The sequence below is a fragment of the Panthera uncia genome (genome assembly GCF_023721935.1).
Source record: "Panthera uncia isolate 11264 chromosome A1 unlocalized genomic scaffold, Puncia_PCG_1.0 HiC_scaffold_17, whole genome shotgun sequence".
Lineage (NCBI taxonomy): Eukaryota > Metazoa > Chordata > Mammalia > Carnivora > Felidae > Panthera > Panthera uncia.
In genome coordinates, this window is record NW_026057577.1 from 107603560 (window position 1) to 107622389 (window position 18830).

At 43.0% G+C, this 18830-nt stretch overlaps 1 protein-coding gene across 4 annotated transcripts in view; it reads right to left on the reverse strand.

Annotated features, from left to right (window-relative positions):
• Window positions 1-5331: 5331 nt before the first annotated feature.
• The window catches only part of GRIA1 (glutamate ionotropic receptor AMPA type subunit 1), a 302961-nt gene continuing 289462 nt past the window's right edge, over window positions 5332-18830 (reverse strand). For all 4 annotated transcript variants that reach the window (XM_049647949.1, XM_049647948.1, XM_049647945.1 and 1 more), the window contains 2 exons: window positions 13270-13404; window positions 5332-5621 (listed from right to left, as the gene is read on the reverse strand). In XM_049647949.1, coding sequence (XP_049503906.1) covers window positions 5421-5621; window positions 13270-13404 — 336 coding nt within the window. In that variant the 3' untranslated portion in view covers window positions 5332-5420. The remainder of the gene's footprint in view (window positions 5622-13269; window positions 13405-18830) is intronic.

An 18830-nucleotide genomic window follows, 5' to 3' on the forward strand; every position in this document is an offset into this window, starting at 1 on the left:
ATGCCCTTTCCTGAGGAGATATCTTTGATAATTGTATCTTATCTCTAATGTCCTGTGTCTCTCTCTTCTCCCAGGAGAATGTTATGTTATTATAGACATGCCTAAGGAGGAAAGGAGTGTTCAGACCCCATGTCCTTGGGAATAGTATCTTTTCTTCCTCTTTTATCAGGTGAATCTAATGATATTTTCTCTTGGGACCAGGGAGATTTGACTCCATCTGGTAACTTGCATTCTGGTGTTAGTCTGACCACTGACAGAAATAACCCTAATATAGTTCTTGGTAATTTTCAGATAAGTTTTTATGAGCGTTTTCTCTGACTCCCAAGCTGACACAACTGCAGTGGTTCTCAATCCGGGCTGCATATTTAATCACTTACAAGTTTAAAAGAAAACCAGATAACACCAATACACTGACAAATATGCCTGAGCTCAGATAAACCATATTTGGAGATGTATCTTGGGCACTAGTGATTTTGTGTAAAGTTCAATAGGTGATTCCAGTGTGCAATTAGCATCCAGTATCACTGCTTATTTTGACACAAGATATCCTAGATCTTTGATGAGAAAGATGAGGCTCAGAGAAATTAATAATATTCTTGTCCAAGATTGTAAAGGAAGAAGGAAGAGAAGCCAGGTATTGTGAATCCTGATCTAGGTCTTTCCACTGTACCAATTTGCTTCTATACTCATGATGTGATCTGGAAACTTCAAGAAATAAAAGCTTTTTGAAAATTACAAAGCACTGAAGTAAGGTTGTCAGTGGCCAGACTAACACCAGAACACAGACTACCTGATGGCAGTCAAGTCTCCATAGTCCCAAGGGGAAAATGCCATTGTATTTGGTAAAAAGGAAGATGGCTTCTTATGCAAGAACTCAGTTTTCTTAGCTGTAAAGTGAGATAGGAATGTATTGCCTAGACATTCTTTCCTTGAAAGAACATTAGCATTTGGTGAGGAAAGAACTTGCCATTTTGTTTCTTAATTAGGATAAGTTGAGTTTTGAGATTTCATTGAAAGATATTCATGCTCATTTCTGTAGGGTATTGCTGACTCTCTCTGAAGTCTATATTAGGGTGTTATTGAACAAATAACCTGAATAGGGCTATAAAAGATGCAAGATAAAGTAAGGAAAATCAGTGGATATGTATGTCAACTTTCACACCTGTGGCATCTCCTTGACTCCAGGGGCAGTCCATATACTCTGAGGATACTCTGACCATTAGGAACTCCTTTCTGTAGCTGAGACTAAGTCCATTGTCCTGTAACTCCCAGAATGGATCCTGGTCTTAGTCATACAAAAAGCTAGTACAAAAAGCTAGCACCATTTCCCCAGGATAGCCCTGAAGATCCTTCTTCAGGCTGAATCAACTATTTTGCAGGGGACCTGCTTTTCAGTCCCCTTTCCAATGTGCTTGCTGCTCCCTAGCCTGGATCTATTTTAAAGGGACGATAAGAAACTCTTTCTCCTCTTCTCCATTTTTGCACTCCGGTCTGGAGTAGTGATTTCTACTAACTTAGAAAGTAAGGTTGGCTTTCCCAAAGGTGTAGCAGGTATAGCTGTAAAGCATTCTTTTTTTTAAAAAAAAAAAAAGTTATTTTGGCTTTATAAGAAGGTAGAGAACTGCTTGCCTGCTATTTTCCTGACCATCATGCATCATGACCTGGTTACCAGTGAGATAGGTAATGCAAAGTCTTTGGATTCAGGCAGACCCAGTTCAAATCCTGGTTCTGTCACTTATAGGAACGTGAGCAAGTTATGTAATCTTTTAAAGTCTGACTTCCTCTTTCAGAAGGCCCTACCTGAGAGGGCCACTATAGTAATATAGAAAGTATGAAGTGTGCTTAACATAGCATAGGCTCAGTACATGGTGACATATGCTCTTATAGCCGTTATGATCATTATCCCAGCTATTTGAAAGAAAGGTGACAGAGATTAATTTTCTCCACCTGTCAGTGTTTCTCCACAGAAACACTGTTAAAGTGTTTCTTCATTCAGAGGCACCCTACATGCTGGAGGTGACTGTAGGTGTTGAAATAATGATTGGAGCTTCAATCAAAAGAACACGAGTCCACTGGTTTCTTTGCCTTCCTTCAACCCTTTACCATAGAGATGGTGGTTACTCTCTGAAATGCCACAATTAGAACTTTGTTAATTTATTTGAGATCTCTGACCCCTGTTAATATGCCAAATTCCTTGGGAAAGAAAACATTTGAAGTTGTTCTTAATCATCAGTATCTAAATGTCAATAAATGTCAGATCCTTTAGAGAAAGCCCATCTTGCTGGAGTGAAAGAAAAACTTGCAGGAAAGAATGAGAGGATCATGTGGTGTGGGACCAGGATGATCTATGTTTAAGCATGGTCTAAACTGGTTTTGGTTGTGACTCCGCACATCACAGATACACCTAGACTCCAGTCTGGGGGTGTCTGGAAGATATACCCTGTGAGCCATCCAGTTCTCTGGAGGTACTGTGACCACTGTATGTCAAGCCCTGCTCCCTATGCAGTTGGAACTGTGGCCCTTGAAAACCAATATTACTCGGGTTTTTTGCTTTGTTTTGTTTTGTTTTTGTTTTTTGTTTTGGTTATCCTGTTTGAATGAATAACTCACGGTGAACTAGTTTAGCTGAAATGACTCATTTGAGAGCTGTTTGTGAATCAGGAATGGTGGTTACCATTAAAAATGTTCAGCAATAAGGAAACAACATAACCTTTAGAGCTTTGGCTTCAGAAATGGCACAAAAATGGAATGGACAAATATGAAAAGTAGATAATGGATCCACAGTGATTTAATTCTTGGTGATACTTTCATTTTATGCAAATACCAAAAGAAAAGAAAAAAACAAACCCTGGCTACTTGAAAGAAAAACAGGAACCAAAAAAATATTTAGTGTTTGATCAAGCAAAAATCCTTTCACACATCTGTCAAGAGAATTAAAACAAATATAGATGTTAAATAAAAGGCCCAGGTACCAAAGAGCAAAATTTAATGAAAGCCAGAACTGTTAAGTATGGATTCCTGTTGAGAAAAATGTCAATCTCTTTCAGAGTTTTCCCAGTACTCTATTTTTAAGAAAAGTGTAGTAAAAATACATAATACAAGTTAACTTTTTTCTTGCTTTTGTTTTCCCCCGTCACCCCTCTATTGATAAAAAGCATCTTCTGTGGAGTCTTGGACCCCCACACAGCATATACTCTCATTGTTAGCTTAGATGGTCTCTCCCTATCAGATCATGTTAGTGGTGAGCTCAGTGGCTGGAGAGGCATCTTACCAAAGGAAAAGGTCTTTGAAGCATGTTGATAGAGAGATATTTCTAACTCCTCTGAAATGCACTCCCTAATGACAGGTCATATCATATTCTGCAGTGGTAGGCTAAGGGCTGACAAAAATCTGGTGGGAGGACAGGGGATGGGGAGGACATCAGCTGGCAGTAGTGAGAAGTAAAAAAATCCATCTTGAGGGTCCTGCTTCACGTACCATGCCCACATTGACACGTGAAAAGACTGAACAACACTTGAGTTGAAAGGGCATAGAGTTTGATTTGGGGATGGTTCTTTGCTACGGCTGATACTAGGAGAATGGGGGAGACATAGAGATGGTGGGTGTCCACTGAGAGAATCCACAGATGAAGCCAATCATGCTGCACCTACTTGTTGGTAGGCTCCCAAACCTTTAGTCTGTCAGTTGCTAATGATAACCCCTAGCAGAGAAGACTGGAGAGAAGTAGGGGGTAAGGAAACAAGCCAGAACATGGTTATCAATAAAAGCTAAAGACACATGGCACGCACTGAATCATGCACCTAGGAGAGTGGCTGCTGGACAGCTGGAAGCCAATTGCACCAAGAATGAGAGTTGGGATCTCCAAGAAAGCTATGTACCAGGAACCCCCTTTCCAACTAAAGTTGCAGTCAGCCTGAGCCTCTCTCTATGTACCCTGTCACTTCTCTAAACTTGCTTTAGTTCAGCTTTATAGTCACAATCATGGGCATATTGAGTCTGGTCATTGGAATAATACATCCTCATTCTGTCTCAGCCAGGGGGAAGGTCAGCCTTCTTGGGTTAGAAGTTGGGGTCAGTGATCTTAAGGTCCCCAATGTCATTATCAACTTAATTCATCTCCTTGTTTTCCTTAAAGTAATTCAGCCTTGGGTATTTTACTTTCTAAAGTGGCCACATGCTAAAACAACATTTTTATATGGACATAAAAATCCAAGTTCTCCAGGTCAGCAAAACTCTAAGCTGACTTGGTCTCTTAATCCTAGGACAGCGCACACCATGGAAGGTTCTGTTGCTTGTGGGCTTCAATGATGCTTCCTCTTCCAAAATTCTTCCATCCTTTTTTTTTTTTTTTTTTTTTTGCATTCAGTTTGCATAGCATTTTCCCCCATATCAGAGGCTCCAAAGAGAGTCTACTCCACAGTGGGGTTCCTGCTCAGATGTCAAGCAAATGAAAAGTGACAGTCATGGGCAATATCTCCCGGGCTGTCAGTTATTCCCAAGGCTGTACTTGGTTCAGGAGGCCAATTCAGCCACCAGAGTGCCTTTGGGCTTGAGCATAGCAGAAAGACATACTGCTCAGTGCTGAGGTTGACTCTGTGAAGAAACCACCTAAGGTCTATGGGATGGCTGTTACGCATTAAAGGAAGCTCTCTCTGAGACTCCAGCAATAACTTTGTGAGTCCTCCTCTGACTGCACACCTGCCTTTGTCCTCTCCACCACCCTTGGTCTGAATTGCTTTTTGCACATGTTCTCAGCTACATCAGTGTCTAGGAGGTGCCCTTCCTGGGGAAGGCAGTCCACTTCTCCAACAACATCCATCCTCATCCATGTCTTGGGGTCGAGAAATGGAGGGTAACTTAGAGAGCTCCCATAGCGAATTAGTTTGAAGGTTGCCTCTTTCCTTTTGCTTGCTTGTAAAGTGGAGCAAATCTTTAATCTCCAATCTGAAAACTGAAGAGACATGGGTAGGGAGTTGGGAATAAGAAGCCAGGAGGAGGAAGGGGCCTAACAGAACCTTCAAACCATGGATATTAGTAAGAAAGAAAATCTTGCACACACTAAGACACATTAACAAATGAATTAAAAGAAAACAGTACAGTTTCCTCATTAATGTTCCTATGACTCCATTTTCAGAGACACAGGCTCTGTTCAACAGGGTTATTCTCCCCTTATTGCGGTGCAGTGTTATTTATTATCCTCACTTAGCAAACGGAAAAGGGTGAAAGAACATCAAAAAAGGAAAAGGGACGGCAAAATGATTTTTCAATTCTTCAGGAAAATCTGGTGAATCATCTGATCCTTGTGGTCATGGTGGTTGGTGGCGGTTGCGTTTCAATTTTACTGTTTTTGGCACTGAAGGGCTTGGTATGGAATTGGGGGAGCTTGAGCTTGCTCCCCAAGGGGTCTCCATCTGCTCCAGTTACAATCCTGTGGCTCCCAAGGGCATCCCTGAACTGTGGCTCATGCAGGGAATCGACTGCATGGACTTGGGGAAGTCATGGCTGACCACCCGGCCGTTTTCTCCACTGCCGCCACCGCTGGTTCCTGCCCCACTGTTTCGCGGGAGTGTCGATGTCCGTATGGCTTCATTGATGGATTGCTGTGGGATCAAACAGAAACCCTTTTCAGGAGGACCGGGGGTTCTTCCCCAGGCCCTTGGCAGTGACTGGTAAGGAGAATGAGTCAAAGCTGGACTTAAAATCTCACTCCACTTTTCCTCCCCACCCAACCCCTTTCCTTATCTGGAATGCTAACCTTGGCTTCCCATGAACTCACAAAACAGCTGTGTGGCTCTGGACAAGTCTGATCTCATCTCTGGACCTCCTGTTCTCTCTGTGTAATGAGGTGTGTTAGACTGGGTGGTCACTAAGATCCTTTCTAAAAGTTCTTATATTCTGTGATTTCTGAAGATGGAAGTATTCCATGGTAGTATTAATGATAATAAATGTAGCAACATGATCAAGTGGAAAAGCTCTAGAAAGGGGTTTGGAAAACTTGGGATTTTAGTTCTGGTTCTGACATCAACTAGTTGTATGACCTTGTGCATATCTCCTTACCTCTCTAGACCTTTAAAATCTCCATGTTTGTAAAATGTGATGATCTATGCACCTGCAGACTTTTGTTAGCAAGAATGGTGCTACTGCGTGAAAAATGATTTGAAATGTTAAAAAAAAAAGAAGTATGTTACTGCTGAGTTAAAATTTAAAACCACCTCTGATTTGATTTAGGAAAAATTCTTTCCTGCCTCTAGTAATATGTGTTATGGGAATATAGGACTTGTTTGAATAATAGTAAAAATGTAATTGGAAAGAAGCATGTGCTAAAGAAAATGAGAATGCATTCCAAAGATCATTATCTGAAGGTCAGCTGCTTCCCAACAGCACATATAACCTGACTTCTAGACTGACACATCAGTTCATTGCTATTAAGCTTGTGATTTCCAAAATATTAGACTTCTAGATATGAAAAGGACTCCAGTGATCCCTTAAGGGTCAGATGAGTGAGGTAGAATGTTCAAGACCACAACCTGGAATTAGAACCATATCTTATTAGATAAGAAGAAGGGTTCTGTTCTGAGTTCCTTTGGAGAAAGAAGCTTCAGGACATGAAATCCAAACCTGTCTCTCTTCTTGTCACTTTTAATTTCCTATTAAGAGATACTCATAGAATTTTTGAGGTGGGGGTTGATTTCTTGGGAATCATATATAGGAGAATTGTCTATGAGTTGAGAGGTGTCTGAGACCAATTGTACCAATCCTTCAATTCTGTTCTCACCTCCTTCTTGAAGCCATCCGAGACTGTACCATCAAGTGTTTGCCCCCTTCAGCCTAGTACTCCTACATTACACATGCTTTTGTAATGGTTCTGCTTCAGGTATGTGGGTTTTCTCTTCTTTAAGAGAGCTGTCTGGAGGAGGGCAGGGTTCATTTTTCCCCCAGTCTATAGCTGTCTCCCATAGTGCCCAGCATGTAGTTAGATGCTGAATAGATATCCTTAAATTTGTCTAAAAAAAACAAAAACAAAATCCAACCACCTAGAACCCTTCTCAACAAGTTTATGAATTTTCTTCTCTGCATATTTCCATGATCCTAGTGATCAGAGAAGTCAGTCACTCTCTGGTGGCCAGATAGACATAAACAGCAGTTTGACCTAATTTTTATTCTTTGTACTATACTATGCTGGAAGTATTATTACTAGCAATTCTGACAGTGTTTTTTTTTTTAAGAGTTCTTTCTTTTTAAAATCCCTGATTCAGACAGATTTGCCCTAAAGGATGCTCTACCCACACTGGTTCTGCCTCCTCCTCAAGCCTCCGGACTTGATTTATTTCTATTCTGCCTTGATTGTCCTCCACTCAAGAGGAAATGTGCCCTGGATTGCATTATTCTAAGTGAAGGCCAAATAAAAACAACTGTGATGCTTTATGGGGGAAATGTGAAAAGAAAACCCAAGGAATTAATGGTTACTTATTCTCACTTATGCTTATTTGTGTGTATGGGAATGAGGAAACATTCTATGGATTAACTTGGGATGTTTATCTTTTATGATTTTTCTCTACCACATCCCTTTAATTAAAAAATAAAGTTTAAAGTTCACACAGATAATCCTGGGCTTTGTTTCTAAAAAAGTCTCACATATTCCCATAATATTCTATTGAAGTTGGTGATACTTGATGAATTTATCTTAAAGGAGAAGATTGGTGGCATAGTAAATATTGGTGCCTACCAAAGTCTGAGATAACTTAGCTAGGCATGTAGCTAAAACCCTCCATGTTCACATCATTCAGAAATGGTTTTCTTGGAAGTTAAGGGCTTCTCCAAGGTCAATAACTCCATAATCCTATTGACAGTGAGTGCTACCTGCTTACCGGCTTCTTTTCTAAGACACTTATGGGATCTCAGGAGAACAGATGAATGGAGTCAAAACTTTGGAGTGGAAAGCAATACTACAAATGACTAGATCATTAGTTCTCAAATTTGACTGCACAATGGAGTTATCTGGGGAGTTTTCGGGGGAAAAGCACTGATGCCTCAGATATACCCTCAAAGATGTTGACTTACTAGGTGTGATGCATGGCCTGGACATCTGGGCTTTTAAAAACTCCTCAGGTGATTCTAATATGCAAGCAAGGTTGAAATACACACATCTAGTTTATATCCTTCACTTTATAGAGAAAGTGAGGACTTCGGACCAACTGACTTAAGGTTGTAGTTATCTGTCACCTAGTATCAAAGTGGATGACCTTCTAATTGTACCCTCTGTAGCTAGGCTATCATAAGCTGATGTCCTTCTTCCCCTTGCCTCTAGGAAATGAAGTTCTCCCTCGTCCATCCTTGACATACCAGCCATTCTTAAAGTTCATCCTTACAGTTGTTTTTGAAGCTGATACCCAGGGAGAAAAGTGTGAGTTAAAAGTCCAACCTCCAGCACCCCCAGGTTAATTCTTGAGAGACTCACTTCTCTAACCGTGTTTACATCCAAACCCCCAGCCACTTGCTTTTCTAAGAAAAGTCTTCCCAGACTCTGCACATCCTAGAACATCCTAATAAAAGCTCAAACCTCAGTGATGACCTCCTACTAGCATGTGTGCTAAGAGCCAGAGTGACTGCCTGCTGTGGAGGACACACCCCTGTGTTACCAAGTCTCTCAGCTGCTTGATAATTCTAGGCAAACATGTAAAGCTTCAGCTGCTGTGGCTTAAATACAGTTCATGTCAGTATTGCCACATACAATTGTTTTCCACAGGGAGAAATATGGGCAATAATACAGACCCTGGTTGTCTTTAATGTCAGTGAAGGACTCAGTTTTGGTCTGTTTCTCCAGGCAGAGGAAAGGGGATCTGAGACTTCAATCTGGAGCATGTCTTAGGTTATGTATCTTTGCAACTATATGACCACTTAAATCTTACTCAAATGGTGTGGTTGTCAGAAGTCCCTTTCTGAGTCCCCACCTCTCATGTGTTCTCTTCTTCCTGAAGTCTTCTTATGCTCCGGTGAGCGTGGACTTCTTCCTATTTCTGGGCATAAGTTCTAATCTTTGGGTGTCTCACACATGTACATCCTTTGCAGGCAATGCCTTTCCCCTGGTTAATTCCTTCCATACTTCAAGTCTGCTAGATACCAGCTTCTCAGGGGAACCTCTCTGATCTGTTCCAGCCCTCATTCCCTCAACAGGACTTGACAGTCCAGCATTTTTCTTCAAACACTCACTGAACATGTAAGTATCTATTTACTTTCTGTCTTCCCATCATACTTGTAGCTTCTTGAGAACAGAAGCTATGTCTATTTTGTTCCTGAGTATGTCCCCAGTGCTGAGCAATGCCTCATACAGTGGTGCTCAGTATGTCTTTGTGGAAGGAATGCCTCCAGGATGATTTCCCACTGTCCTGTGACACCTATTGTGTGTCTTGTTCCTATGACATATCAAAAAGGAAAGGGGTTCGACAACACACAAGCAATAGATTACTAATCATAGATGGCCTCAACAACTACCTCAGGAAAACCTAAGGATAGGGCTGCATCTTATTTGTCTATGTACTGTGGCTGCCACTTGAGGACACACATGGTAGGTACTCAGAATGATCTTTTCCTGCATTGGAAGTCTAATTCCTGTTTTTCCAGCTCCCATCTTGTGTGACCTTACTAGGACAAACTACTTAAGCTTCTTTGAATCCCTATTTCTTCATCTGAAGAATTGTAAGCACAACACATTACAGGGTTAATGAAAATGTATATAAAGTACTTTGAACATGGAAGTTACTAAAAAGATGTCATCTTCCCTTCTTTTCTTGTTCTTCCCTTTTCTACCCCCTTCCTTTTCTTCTTATCTCATCTTTGCACAGTGGGGAAAGGCTCTTTGACCATGGTTGAGAAATTGGGGGTTGGCCCTCAACTATGTTTAGGGGCTCAAGATCTTAAAAGTTGGCCAAACACAGTGATCAAGGAAAGGAACAGGAAGGAAGTTTCTCACCAACAGCCTGTGACACTGTTAACATGTCTGTAAAGAGCTAACTGCCTCTGGGGAAGGCTAATTACAAAATAATAAAGAAAACTATCAAGTTGTGAACTCATCTGAGAGGCAGGTTGATAGTGTTCTACTTTTCTCCTTTGGATAAGAGAGAAGTTGGTGGGGCTTCAGAACTGAAGGGCTGGGTTGATTAAGAAAGACAGTAAAAGTATCTTGCCTGCAGTTGGAAGATTAAAACATCTATTAGGAACCTTGATGAGTTGGGCAGAAGTTGTGCCGAACAATGGAATTAATTATAAAATATTGTGGTGAAAGATCCTGATGAATGAGTCTAAGAGATCCTGATGTTGGCTTCTGAGAAATTTGACATCTTTATAAAGGAAAGGGTGCGAATGTCCCCCAACAAGTTATGGCATGACTCAGTGGCCTCTTCTAAGGATTCTTGTCTTAACCTGAATGTTGTGATTTCAGTGGTGAAAGCCAACTGTCTAGTTTTAAGAGGATCCCAGTCTTTAACCACCCTGGTACCGTTACCTGGCACTGACCATGATTATTGGGACATGGTAATCCCATGGGAAGGGTCAGAGGTCCAAGCAGTTCCTGCTTGATGGATGCCTGCTCTCATGTGATTTTATGAACACAAACAGATGGGGCCAGAACCACCTTGGACGATGATGTTTGTGCTTCCAGCCTGGGTGGTTTTGATGGTCGTATTTGTTTACCCAAATAGCAGCTCTCCCCCATGCATCGCTTCATCCTTCAAGAGTTTTTCTCTTCTGGGGACAATTCTACGTAATTTTACTGATAATTATCCTATGTGTGTGGAATGTCCAAAGAGAAACTAGACACACTTCTTACCTTAAAGAACTCACAATCTATATAGCTCAAAAAACCTAGGACACGTAAGTAGGGGCAGTAAAAGGAAAGTCTTAAAAAGACTGTAGCTGATCACTAATGGGAAAAATAATTATTATAAATAGTAGTTATCAGTGTGAGTATTGTTATTTATTGAGAGCTTATTATGACCCAGGAATTTTGACAATCCCTTTATGTCCATTTATCACACAATGCTCACAATAATTTTATGAGATATGTCCTACCACTAGCCCCATTCTATAGAAAATGAGGATCAGAGAGCTACTGGAGCTTGTCCCAGATGACACAGTTGGCAAATAGAGCAGGCAGAATTTATGCTCAGACAGTCTCTAGAGCCTGTGCTTTAGGCCACCACACTGCACCATGCTCTCGGGGACCAGTGAGAAGGAGATCCTGCGATATGTAGCAGGCCAATCTTGAACCCTTGGTTTGGTCATAGCTCACGTGGAAGGTTTTGGGGTGTTATAAAGGTTGTAGTTCACCTAGCTTTTTTTCTGTTCTCCTCTGCCTCCAGAGTGGGCTTTCCTCACTTTGGAGAATTTTTGGGCTTATGTTCGGGTGGAATAGGCAAATAAATCTTTGTTTAGGTTCTAGGAGACCTTATTGTGCTTGTCAAGCTCTTTGGAGGTCTACCCTGGGTTTAAGGTCTGAGGCCCATGCTTTTGCTCTGCTTTGTCCTTTCTGAGAAGACCTGGTGTGGGTGAGCTGGTTAAGGGTAGGAATGAGGTGTTCCTAGGTCCACTGGCTAAATACCATCATACTACCATCCCTTAATTGTTCCTTGTTATTGTATCTTGGTTACATTGCCTTTTAAATGGGCCCTATGGGCAGAAGATGGGGAGAGAGATTAGCCTGCATTAAGGCACATGGGTGGGAAGCACAAGGTGGGTGGCTAGAGTATGGAGTATGTAAGAGCAGATTGCTTGGGAGGGGAAAGTAGGCTGGAACCATGATGTGGAAATGCTGAATGCCAGGACAGAAGGTCTGAATGCCAGGACAGAAGGCCCTCCTCCTCCAACTCCCACTCTCTGTGTACAGAACTGAATACAGAGTTTCCAAACAGGGGAAGCAAATGTCCAGCAATGTCTTCTCCAAGAGCGACCCTGGAGATATGTGTAGGGCTGTTGCCCCAAGGCTGGGAGTGGCTAGGCAAGAGGCTATGGTCGTGATTCAACAGTGGGTATATACTGAGGTTATATAGGCTTCTCAGGGCACATTCTAGGAGAGCAAATCCTACCAATGAATCTTCTTAGTCTGGTCAAACCAACGTAACAGCCTAGGGTACATTGCTCAGTGACTGCATTTCCCTCCACTTTTGTTGGTCTGAATCCCACTTGTCCTTCCTCTTAATTTTTGCCTCTTCCTGGAAGCCTTCTCTAATTTATGCCTCCTCTGTATTCCTATAGGCCTTCCTATCTATAAGTTGCTTCACTGAGTAATTTTGCTGTGCAATTTTTTGTTGTGGAAGGTCACAGATTGTATCTCCAACCTCTGTCTCATTATGATATCTTGCTCATGGTGTTGCCTACATAATTAACACTTGCATAAATATTTTCTTATTGAAGCTAAATCATGAAATGTGAGGGGTCTTGAAGGTTATTTAATCCAAACTCCCTTTGAGTATTTGAACCTATATCCTCCCCCAGAGTTACTTGGCCTCTACTTGTATACCTCCAGTGATGGGAGGCTTGCTACTTATTGGGATAGTCCATTTCCTTTCCCAGTAGCTCTGAAAGAACATTAGATCTCACTGTGTTAACCTCTGTTCTCCATAGCTTTTAGTTATTAGTTCGTATTATACACTTTGGGACCCCACAGAACTCGTCTATTTTTTTTTTCCCACCTGCAAAGTGTTCACGTTTTTATAGACAGCTCTCATATCCTCCACAATTCTCTTTTCCGGCTATTTGCCTTCAGCAAATAGGGTCATCTAGCTAACCTGCTGCTCTTCTGTGCACGATTCTCTTTGCCAAAGTCCATCTCACAGTAGAGTAACTAAGAAAAGACCTAACTCACCAAGCATGGCAAGATTATCTATCTTACAGAGGGTAGACACCCTCTCCTGTATTTTGAGAGCTACACTTCTGTTAATGAAAACTCAGAGAGAATCTACTTTTGCAGCAAACACTCTTGCCTCACATTGTGTTGACTGTCCACTTAAACTCCTAACTTTTAATCTCACCACCCCATCTCTGGCTGGTACAGTTGTTTCCCAGGCCTTATGTTGACTCTGACACATCCCATCTCCCTTCCTTTCTCATAGCTGTCTCCTTTCCCATCACCTTTCCCATCGGAGCTTTCTGGGCCGCTGCCCAGAGCTAACTTCAACTTGTTTCACTCTCCACCCTTTCTAGCACAGACACTCCCAGGAAACCCAGCTGTATCACAAAACAGGGTAGGAAAAAGGCCTGGGAAGACGATGCCACCTTCATCCGCTTGGATTCGCTACGGGATTTGTAGCAGAACTCGATTAAGGCAACCAGCATGGCTAGTCCAAGTCCTCCAATCAGGATGTAGAACACGCCTGCCACATTGCTGAGGCTCAGAGCACTTGTCTTGTCCTAGGAAGGGGAGGAGGGAAGGGGGCAGGGGGAAGAGTAAAGTGAGCCAAAAGGCTAGAGACCATCCAAGCAACAGCATTTTTACACACATACACTCAACCCCATCACCCTTTTTAACATTCAAAATAGTCGGAGAGGCTTTTTATTCATTGATAGAGTGCTAAATATTCCTAGGAAAAAGGTGTGTGTGTGTGTGTGTGTGTGTGTGTGTGTGTGTGTGACAATATCCCAAAGCATCCCTGATTATATTTAATTTATAATTACATTTCCCTCCCTCCACAATGCCTGTTCTGGGGCAAGAGGCACCACAAGAAATTCAGGCAGCTTCTACCAAAATCTGCATCCTTGAGCTTACCCTATTCTTTCAGAGAATGTGTGCCTCCCTTTCTAGTTCAGTTCCTGTCCCCCACCTCTCTGTTGTGCAAAGCATCGGCCTTGCTTATTGTTTATGTCTCTGAGTGTTTTTCTGAGTTGGCATTTAAAGTGAACTTTTCCCTAGATGTACGTTTAATTTCAACTTAATAAGAGAGTTATTGCACACATAATAAAGACCAATCAATGTGTACTTTTAACTTACTGATCTGAGTCTCAATCTAGGGAAAAAAGAAAACAGTGGGGGTGGGGGGGGTCTTAGAATAGTAAAAAGGCACTTGGATAGAAAAATGGCTCTATTAAATCCCAGTAATTATGTTTAATTGGTGTCATTTTTCTGTTGGAGGTGCTTGCTAAAAGACATCGTAGGCAGACTCAGGTAGCTGAATTTAGAAATCTCTGGTGCCTACAGTAAAAGATCTTACACTGGTTCTGGATGAACAAAGTCATGGAACAGACTAATTCCCAGGGCTGGGGGATAAGTACCCATGTCCAGTAGTGGGTAGACAGAGCTCACTTTGTGGGGCCTGAGAAAGGCCATCAGTCTGGTGAGACTGTCCCTGCATTCTGTCACCTCCAGTCAGGTTCAAACTGTCGGACTGAGGAAACTGGGGACCAGTTTCCTTTGGTCCCCAAAGGAAACTGGTGGTCAGGGTGAGAGTTATAGCTCAGAGAGAGGCAGAAAGTGCTCAGTCAAAATTTTGACACAGGCAAGTGAACGTCTTTAAATCTTCAAAGAATACTCATTCTTAGATGTCATGGTGGCTCTAACATCTTCGTTTATATTGTTTGCTCATGTACAACAAGTTTCTCATTGAATTAAAATGAAATGCACACTTCAGCTGGCACAGGTACACACCATGGTTGGTTAGTTGGTAACAATGGATAGGATATAGCTTTTATGTCTCTGTATGTATTCTTTTTCAGGTGGGGATGGAGGCAAGCCAAACAAAAGGTGAACTGTCTTGCCCTAGGGACGCCTTGGACATCTGCCTATTAAGATCTGGACGTGTGGAAAGGAGTTTGCTATGGACTAAGTCAGTGGGCTCTGCCCTAGTTCCACTTGGTGCATTGTACAGGATTCAGCAGGGCTGAGCTTGGGGACTGCAGCTGGCAAATAGGAGCATGCCTTCCCTCCCCAGAAGCAGCACTAGCTAGCAGAGCTGTAGGATTATCTAAAGCACACCCCTTTGGTGGCTTCCTGTATTGCTAAAGCAGATGGCTCTTGAATATGGGTTACACTTGGCAAGGCATAGTCTGGCTTTGGAAGCAGTGGAAATGATTCTTCCAAGGGGTAGAATTTCTCCTGCTCTGGTATAATGGCCTGATAAGGGATATGCCCAAAATGCTTGGTTCAAGAGTTGGCTAGACAAGTAAATCCCCACTTGGTGTGGTTTTTCAGAACACTCAAAATGTCTCCCTGTTTGTCATTCAGGAGGTCTGTAATCCTGTTTCTGAGACCAGGATTTATGGTCAGTAGAAGTTCCTATAAAACTCGTCTGTGTGGGGGGAAAATTTTTTTTTTAAAAACCAAACCAACTTTTCTGTATAGACGGGGCTAGGGGTAAGGTGGGGAGGCATGTTAATGTGTCATCAGTTCACACCTTAAAAAAGAGTGGTTGACAGTGATGCTCAGAGGGAGTGGATGAGGAACAGGCCTGGGGGAAGGTGGTGCGCAGGAATCTGGGAGGAAAGAAAGAAGTCCTGTTGGCTTCACATGCTAATCAGCCTTTCAATAGCTGAAGTGCATCTTGCCTCCTTGGTCACCAACACTTTGTGTTTTCTTCCTCATGGTCTTTTCAAGTTCACCTTGGTTGACGATTGTCTTCAAGGATAAGGGAGTAGTGGGCATCCTTTTTTTTGTTTTTTGTTTTTGGTCACTCTCTTCAAGAAACCCTAAGAAGGCATCTACCTCCTTGGCCATAGAGGGTGGGGTGTCTATTTCTGGTATACCTGGGAAGGAAGCAGGATGAGATCTTCATATGAAAGTAGGGATAAAGGGCATATTGTATGTAATTGCAGAAGAAGAAACATCCAGTGGCTGAGCACTTGACTATTCCTGGAGGTGGAGAGCATCTTTCACTTCTGAAGGAGGTCTCTGGCCTACAGAGACCGCAATGTGTGTTGGAGGACACATCCCATACAAACAGAGAGGGTAGCCACAAGGTATGGGGAGTTCCACCTCTTGCAGGACAGACAGTGCCACTCATCCCCTTCTTATGCCAACACAGGGGGTGAGGGAAAGACTTCTGGAATCAAGGGGGCACCCGGGACCTTTCCCTACCTGTATTAGGAAGCAAACTTAGATGTAGCACGACTGTCTAATCTGGCATAATTTGATAGGGTGTGGAATGAAAGGCTGGTGTTGCTATTTTCTTAGCTCGCATAGTTGGGGAGTTTACATTTAGGCAAGGTTTTATGATCTCCCTTATGTGTACCATTTGCTTTTTGATCACACCAACTTTAGTTCTTTCAAAGGAGGCCCGAGGCCGCGGTCTTCTGTTCAGTTGCCTTTAACGACTCTCTTTGACTCACTCTGGGAATATGATGGGATATCCAGGAGCAGGGTTAAAAATCCACTTTTAATCAGACCAGAGCTCTGATTCCTCCATACAAGAGGATGTGTTTCTTCATAGACTTATGTACGAACAGCTGTGTTCATGTTTCCTGGGAAAGCTACAAGCTTCCCAGATATGACCAGGGAGAGAGAAAAGCTAGAACCTAAGTCTTTTGAGCACCCTTCTGGGGGACTCCATTCTCCTCCCATCCCATAGCAGCTGTACTCCCAAAAGCCAGGCAGCTTGTTGGTGGGAGTGAAAAAGTCACAACTTGTCTTCTGCCAGGAGGGAGGGAAGAGAGTGACAGCACTGAGAAGAATGACAGGTGAAAAGAAAACCCCAAAAATTCCATCTTTCAGAATTGTTGGGCTTGTTGTCATGGTGATGAGCACCCCCACCCTTCATCCATCCCCCTTAACCTGTTGTCTTGAATTGTCGCCTCCCTCATGTGGAAAGGAGAGGTTTTAATTTTCACATTTTTTCTTGCTCTTCCCACATAATGGGGGACTGTCCCAGACTCCCTCTGTGTTTCTGAGCCAACATCCCGTCCAAGAATATGGGGCTGGCTTAAGTCTTCATGAAGAGGTTTGAGCCAGTCCTGAGCAGGAGGGACTTGAAGCTTTTTTTTAATGGCTTAAGTAGAAAGTTCCAAGGAGAAGCCAAAGCCTTTGGCCATAGGACCATTCCCTCCCATAGAGACTGGTGGTGCCCATCATCCAAGGCCTGCTAAGTCTGGACCAAGCCTTCAGGTTTCTCCAACTGCTTCTTATCTTCCTGTTAAGAGTGTGAACTCCTACAAAGCAAAGCCTCCAGCTCCTGCTCTTCTTTCCATTCCATAGGAATTCCACACATTTTCTGATGTCTGTACATTTGGACTTTTAGGGGCTGCCTTCAATTGTTTCACATGCTGAATGTGTGACCTGACTTGCCTTTCAGGGTCGAGAGAGAAGTCCAACCCATTTCCTACCTACTAGCCTTCCTGCTGTAATAGGCTTTCACTTGTGCTTTTCCAGAACTTAGATTTTTAGCCCATGAGCCATTTTCCCGAGTGGTTGATTATTTCCTAGGAATAGAGACTCAGTAGTTGGCTAGGCTCACTTACTAGCTAGGACCAAAGTGAGGAAGCTACGGGGAGGTGGATTTGATTCAACTAAGGAAGATCTTTTGATTCAGTAGAGCTGTCCAAATGTGGAATGTTTTGCCATGGATGGTGGTGAGTACGCCAAACATAGATGCAGTCAGGAAAAAACTGATGGGGTCATCTAAGGGATTCGAGCACTAGATAGTTAGGTGAAGTGACCTTTGACACCCCAACCCCAAGAGATTTGGGGCATCTGAGGAGTTCCTAGAGGGCCTGAGATCATTGAGCCTCTTATAAATTCTCCCTAGAGACTAACTTCTTTAGGGGATGCAAAAAAGGAACTCACGTTAATTGGCAACTTCTGCTGTTTCCATTTCCAATCTAGGCCAGTTCCCCAGCCTGCATATTTTCCCCAGAGCAACACAGGATGAGAATCGGCCCATTGTACTAATAATTGGCAAGGCAAATGCTGTGAAAGTAAGGGTTGTGGGGGCGGCTCTTGTCAGCAGTGTGTGCTCAGGGACTGGCTGCTGTACAATGCACCACAGAACATCCTGACTTGAAACAAAACTGCAGCAGAGAACTCAAGGAGATGGTATGGGTCTTGGAGGGGAACCCAGCTAGCTGAAGCTGAGGCCTCTTCTATAGTGGGGGGAATTTTCCAAAACACAGGCATTAGTCTGGGATAAAGTGGGCATCCCAGTAGGAGGCCTTCACTGTGAGCAGAATATCTGTGTGGAATATGCATTGGAGAGCTGAGGTCTTGTGTGTCAAAAGAAAATGGATCCTGCTGTCCCCCAAGGTGCTCCTGGCTTGTGGACCCAAAGCAAGAGTTTTAATGGAAGAATCTTTGTTTGTGTCTAGTCCCTTCTCCTAGGGCAGTGGTGGGAGACCTAGGATGTGTGGTTTAGGGGCACTGGGGAGGATCTAAAGTGTTTCCACATTCAATCTGTGATCTAGGTAATTGCTGTACATTGACCATGTCATCTTGGAACACACATAACTCCTAGGAGATTCACCCTGAAGTCATTGGTTCTCTCTAGGCCACTGTCTGCTCTGCCTTACAGAGGCTGGGAACCCTGACCCTGAACAGGATACTAGCTGGAGCCAGAAGCCTCCAGGGTTTGTGGGGGATGAATGACTTCCACATCTCTTTGTCTCAAGGATAATTCCCCCACCCGTGTCTTTCTTACAATGCCTCTTGGGGGTGTCTTTAGTGCAGGAGCCTATAGAGTGTAGGTTGAGGAAGTGAGTGGAGCAGAGCATCACTGTATGATTCCCAGGTCTTTCCAGGTGGCCAGTGCTCTTTATGTGAGGGGGCATGGATAGGAGCTGGCAGTTTGTATCTTTTGCCTTCCAGGCCTTGCTGAGGGTAAGCATGGGAAGGTGAGTACATCCAAAGTGGATGGATTTAC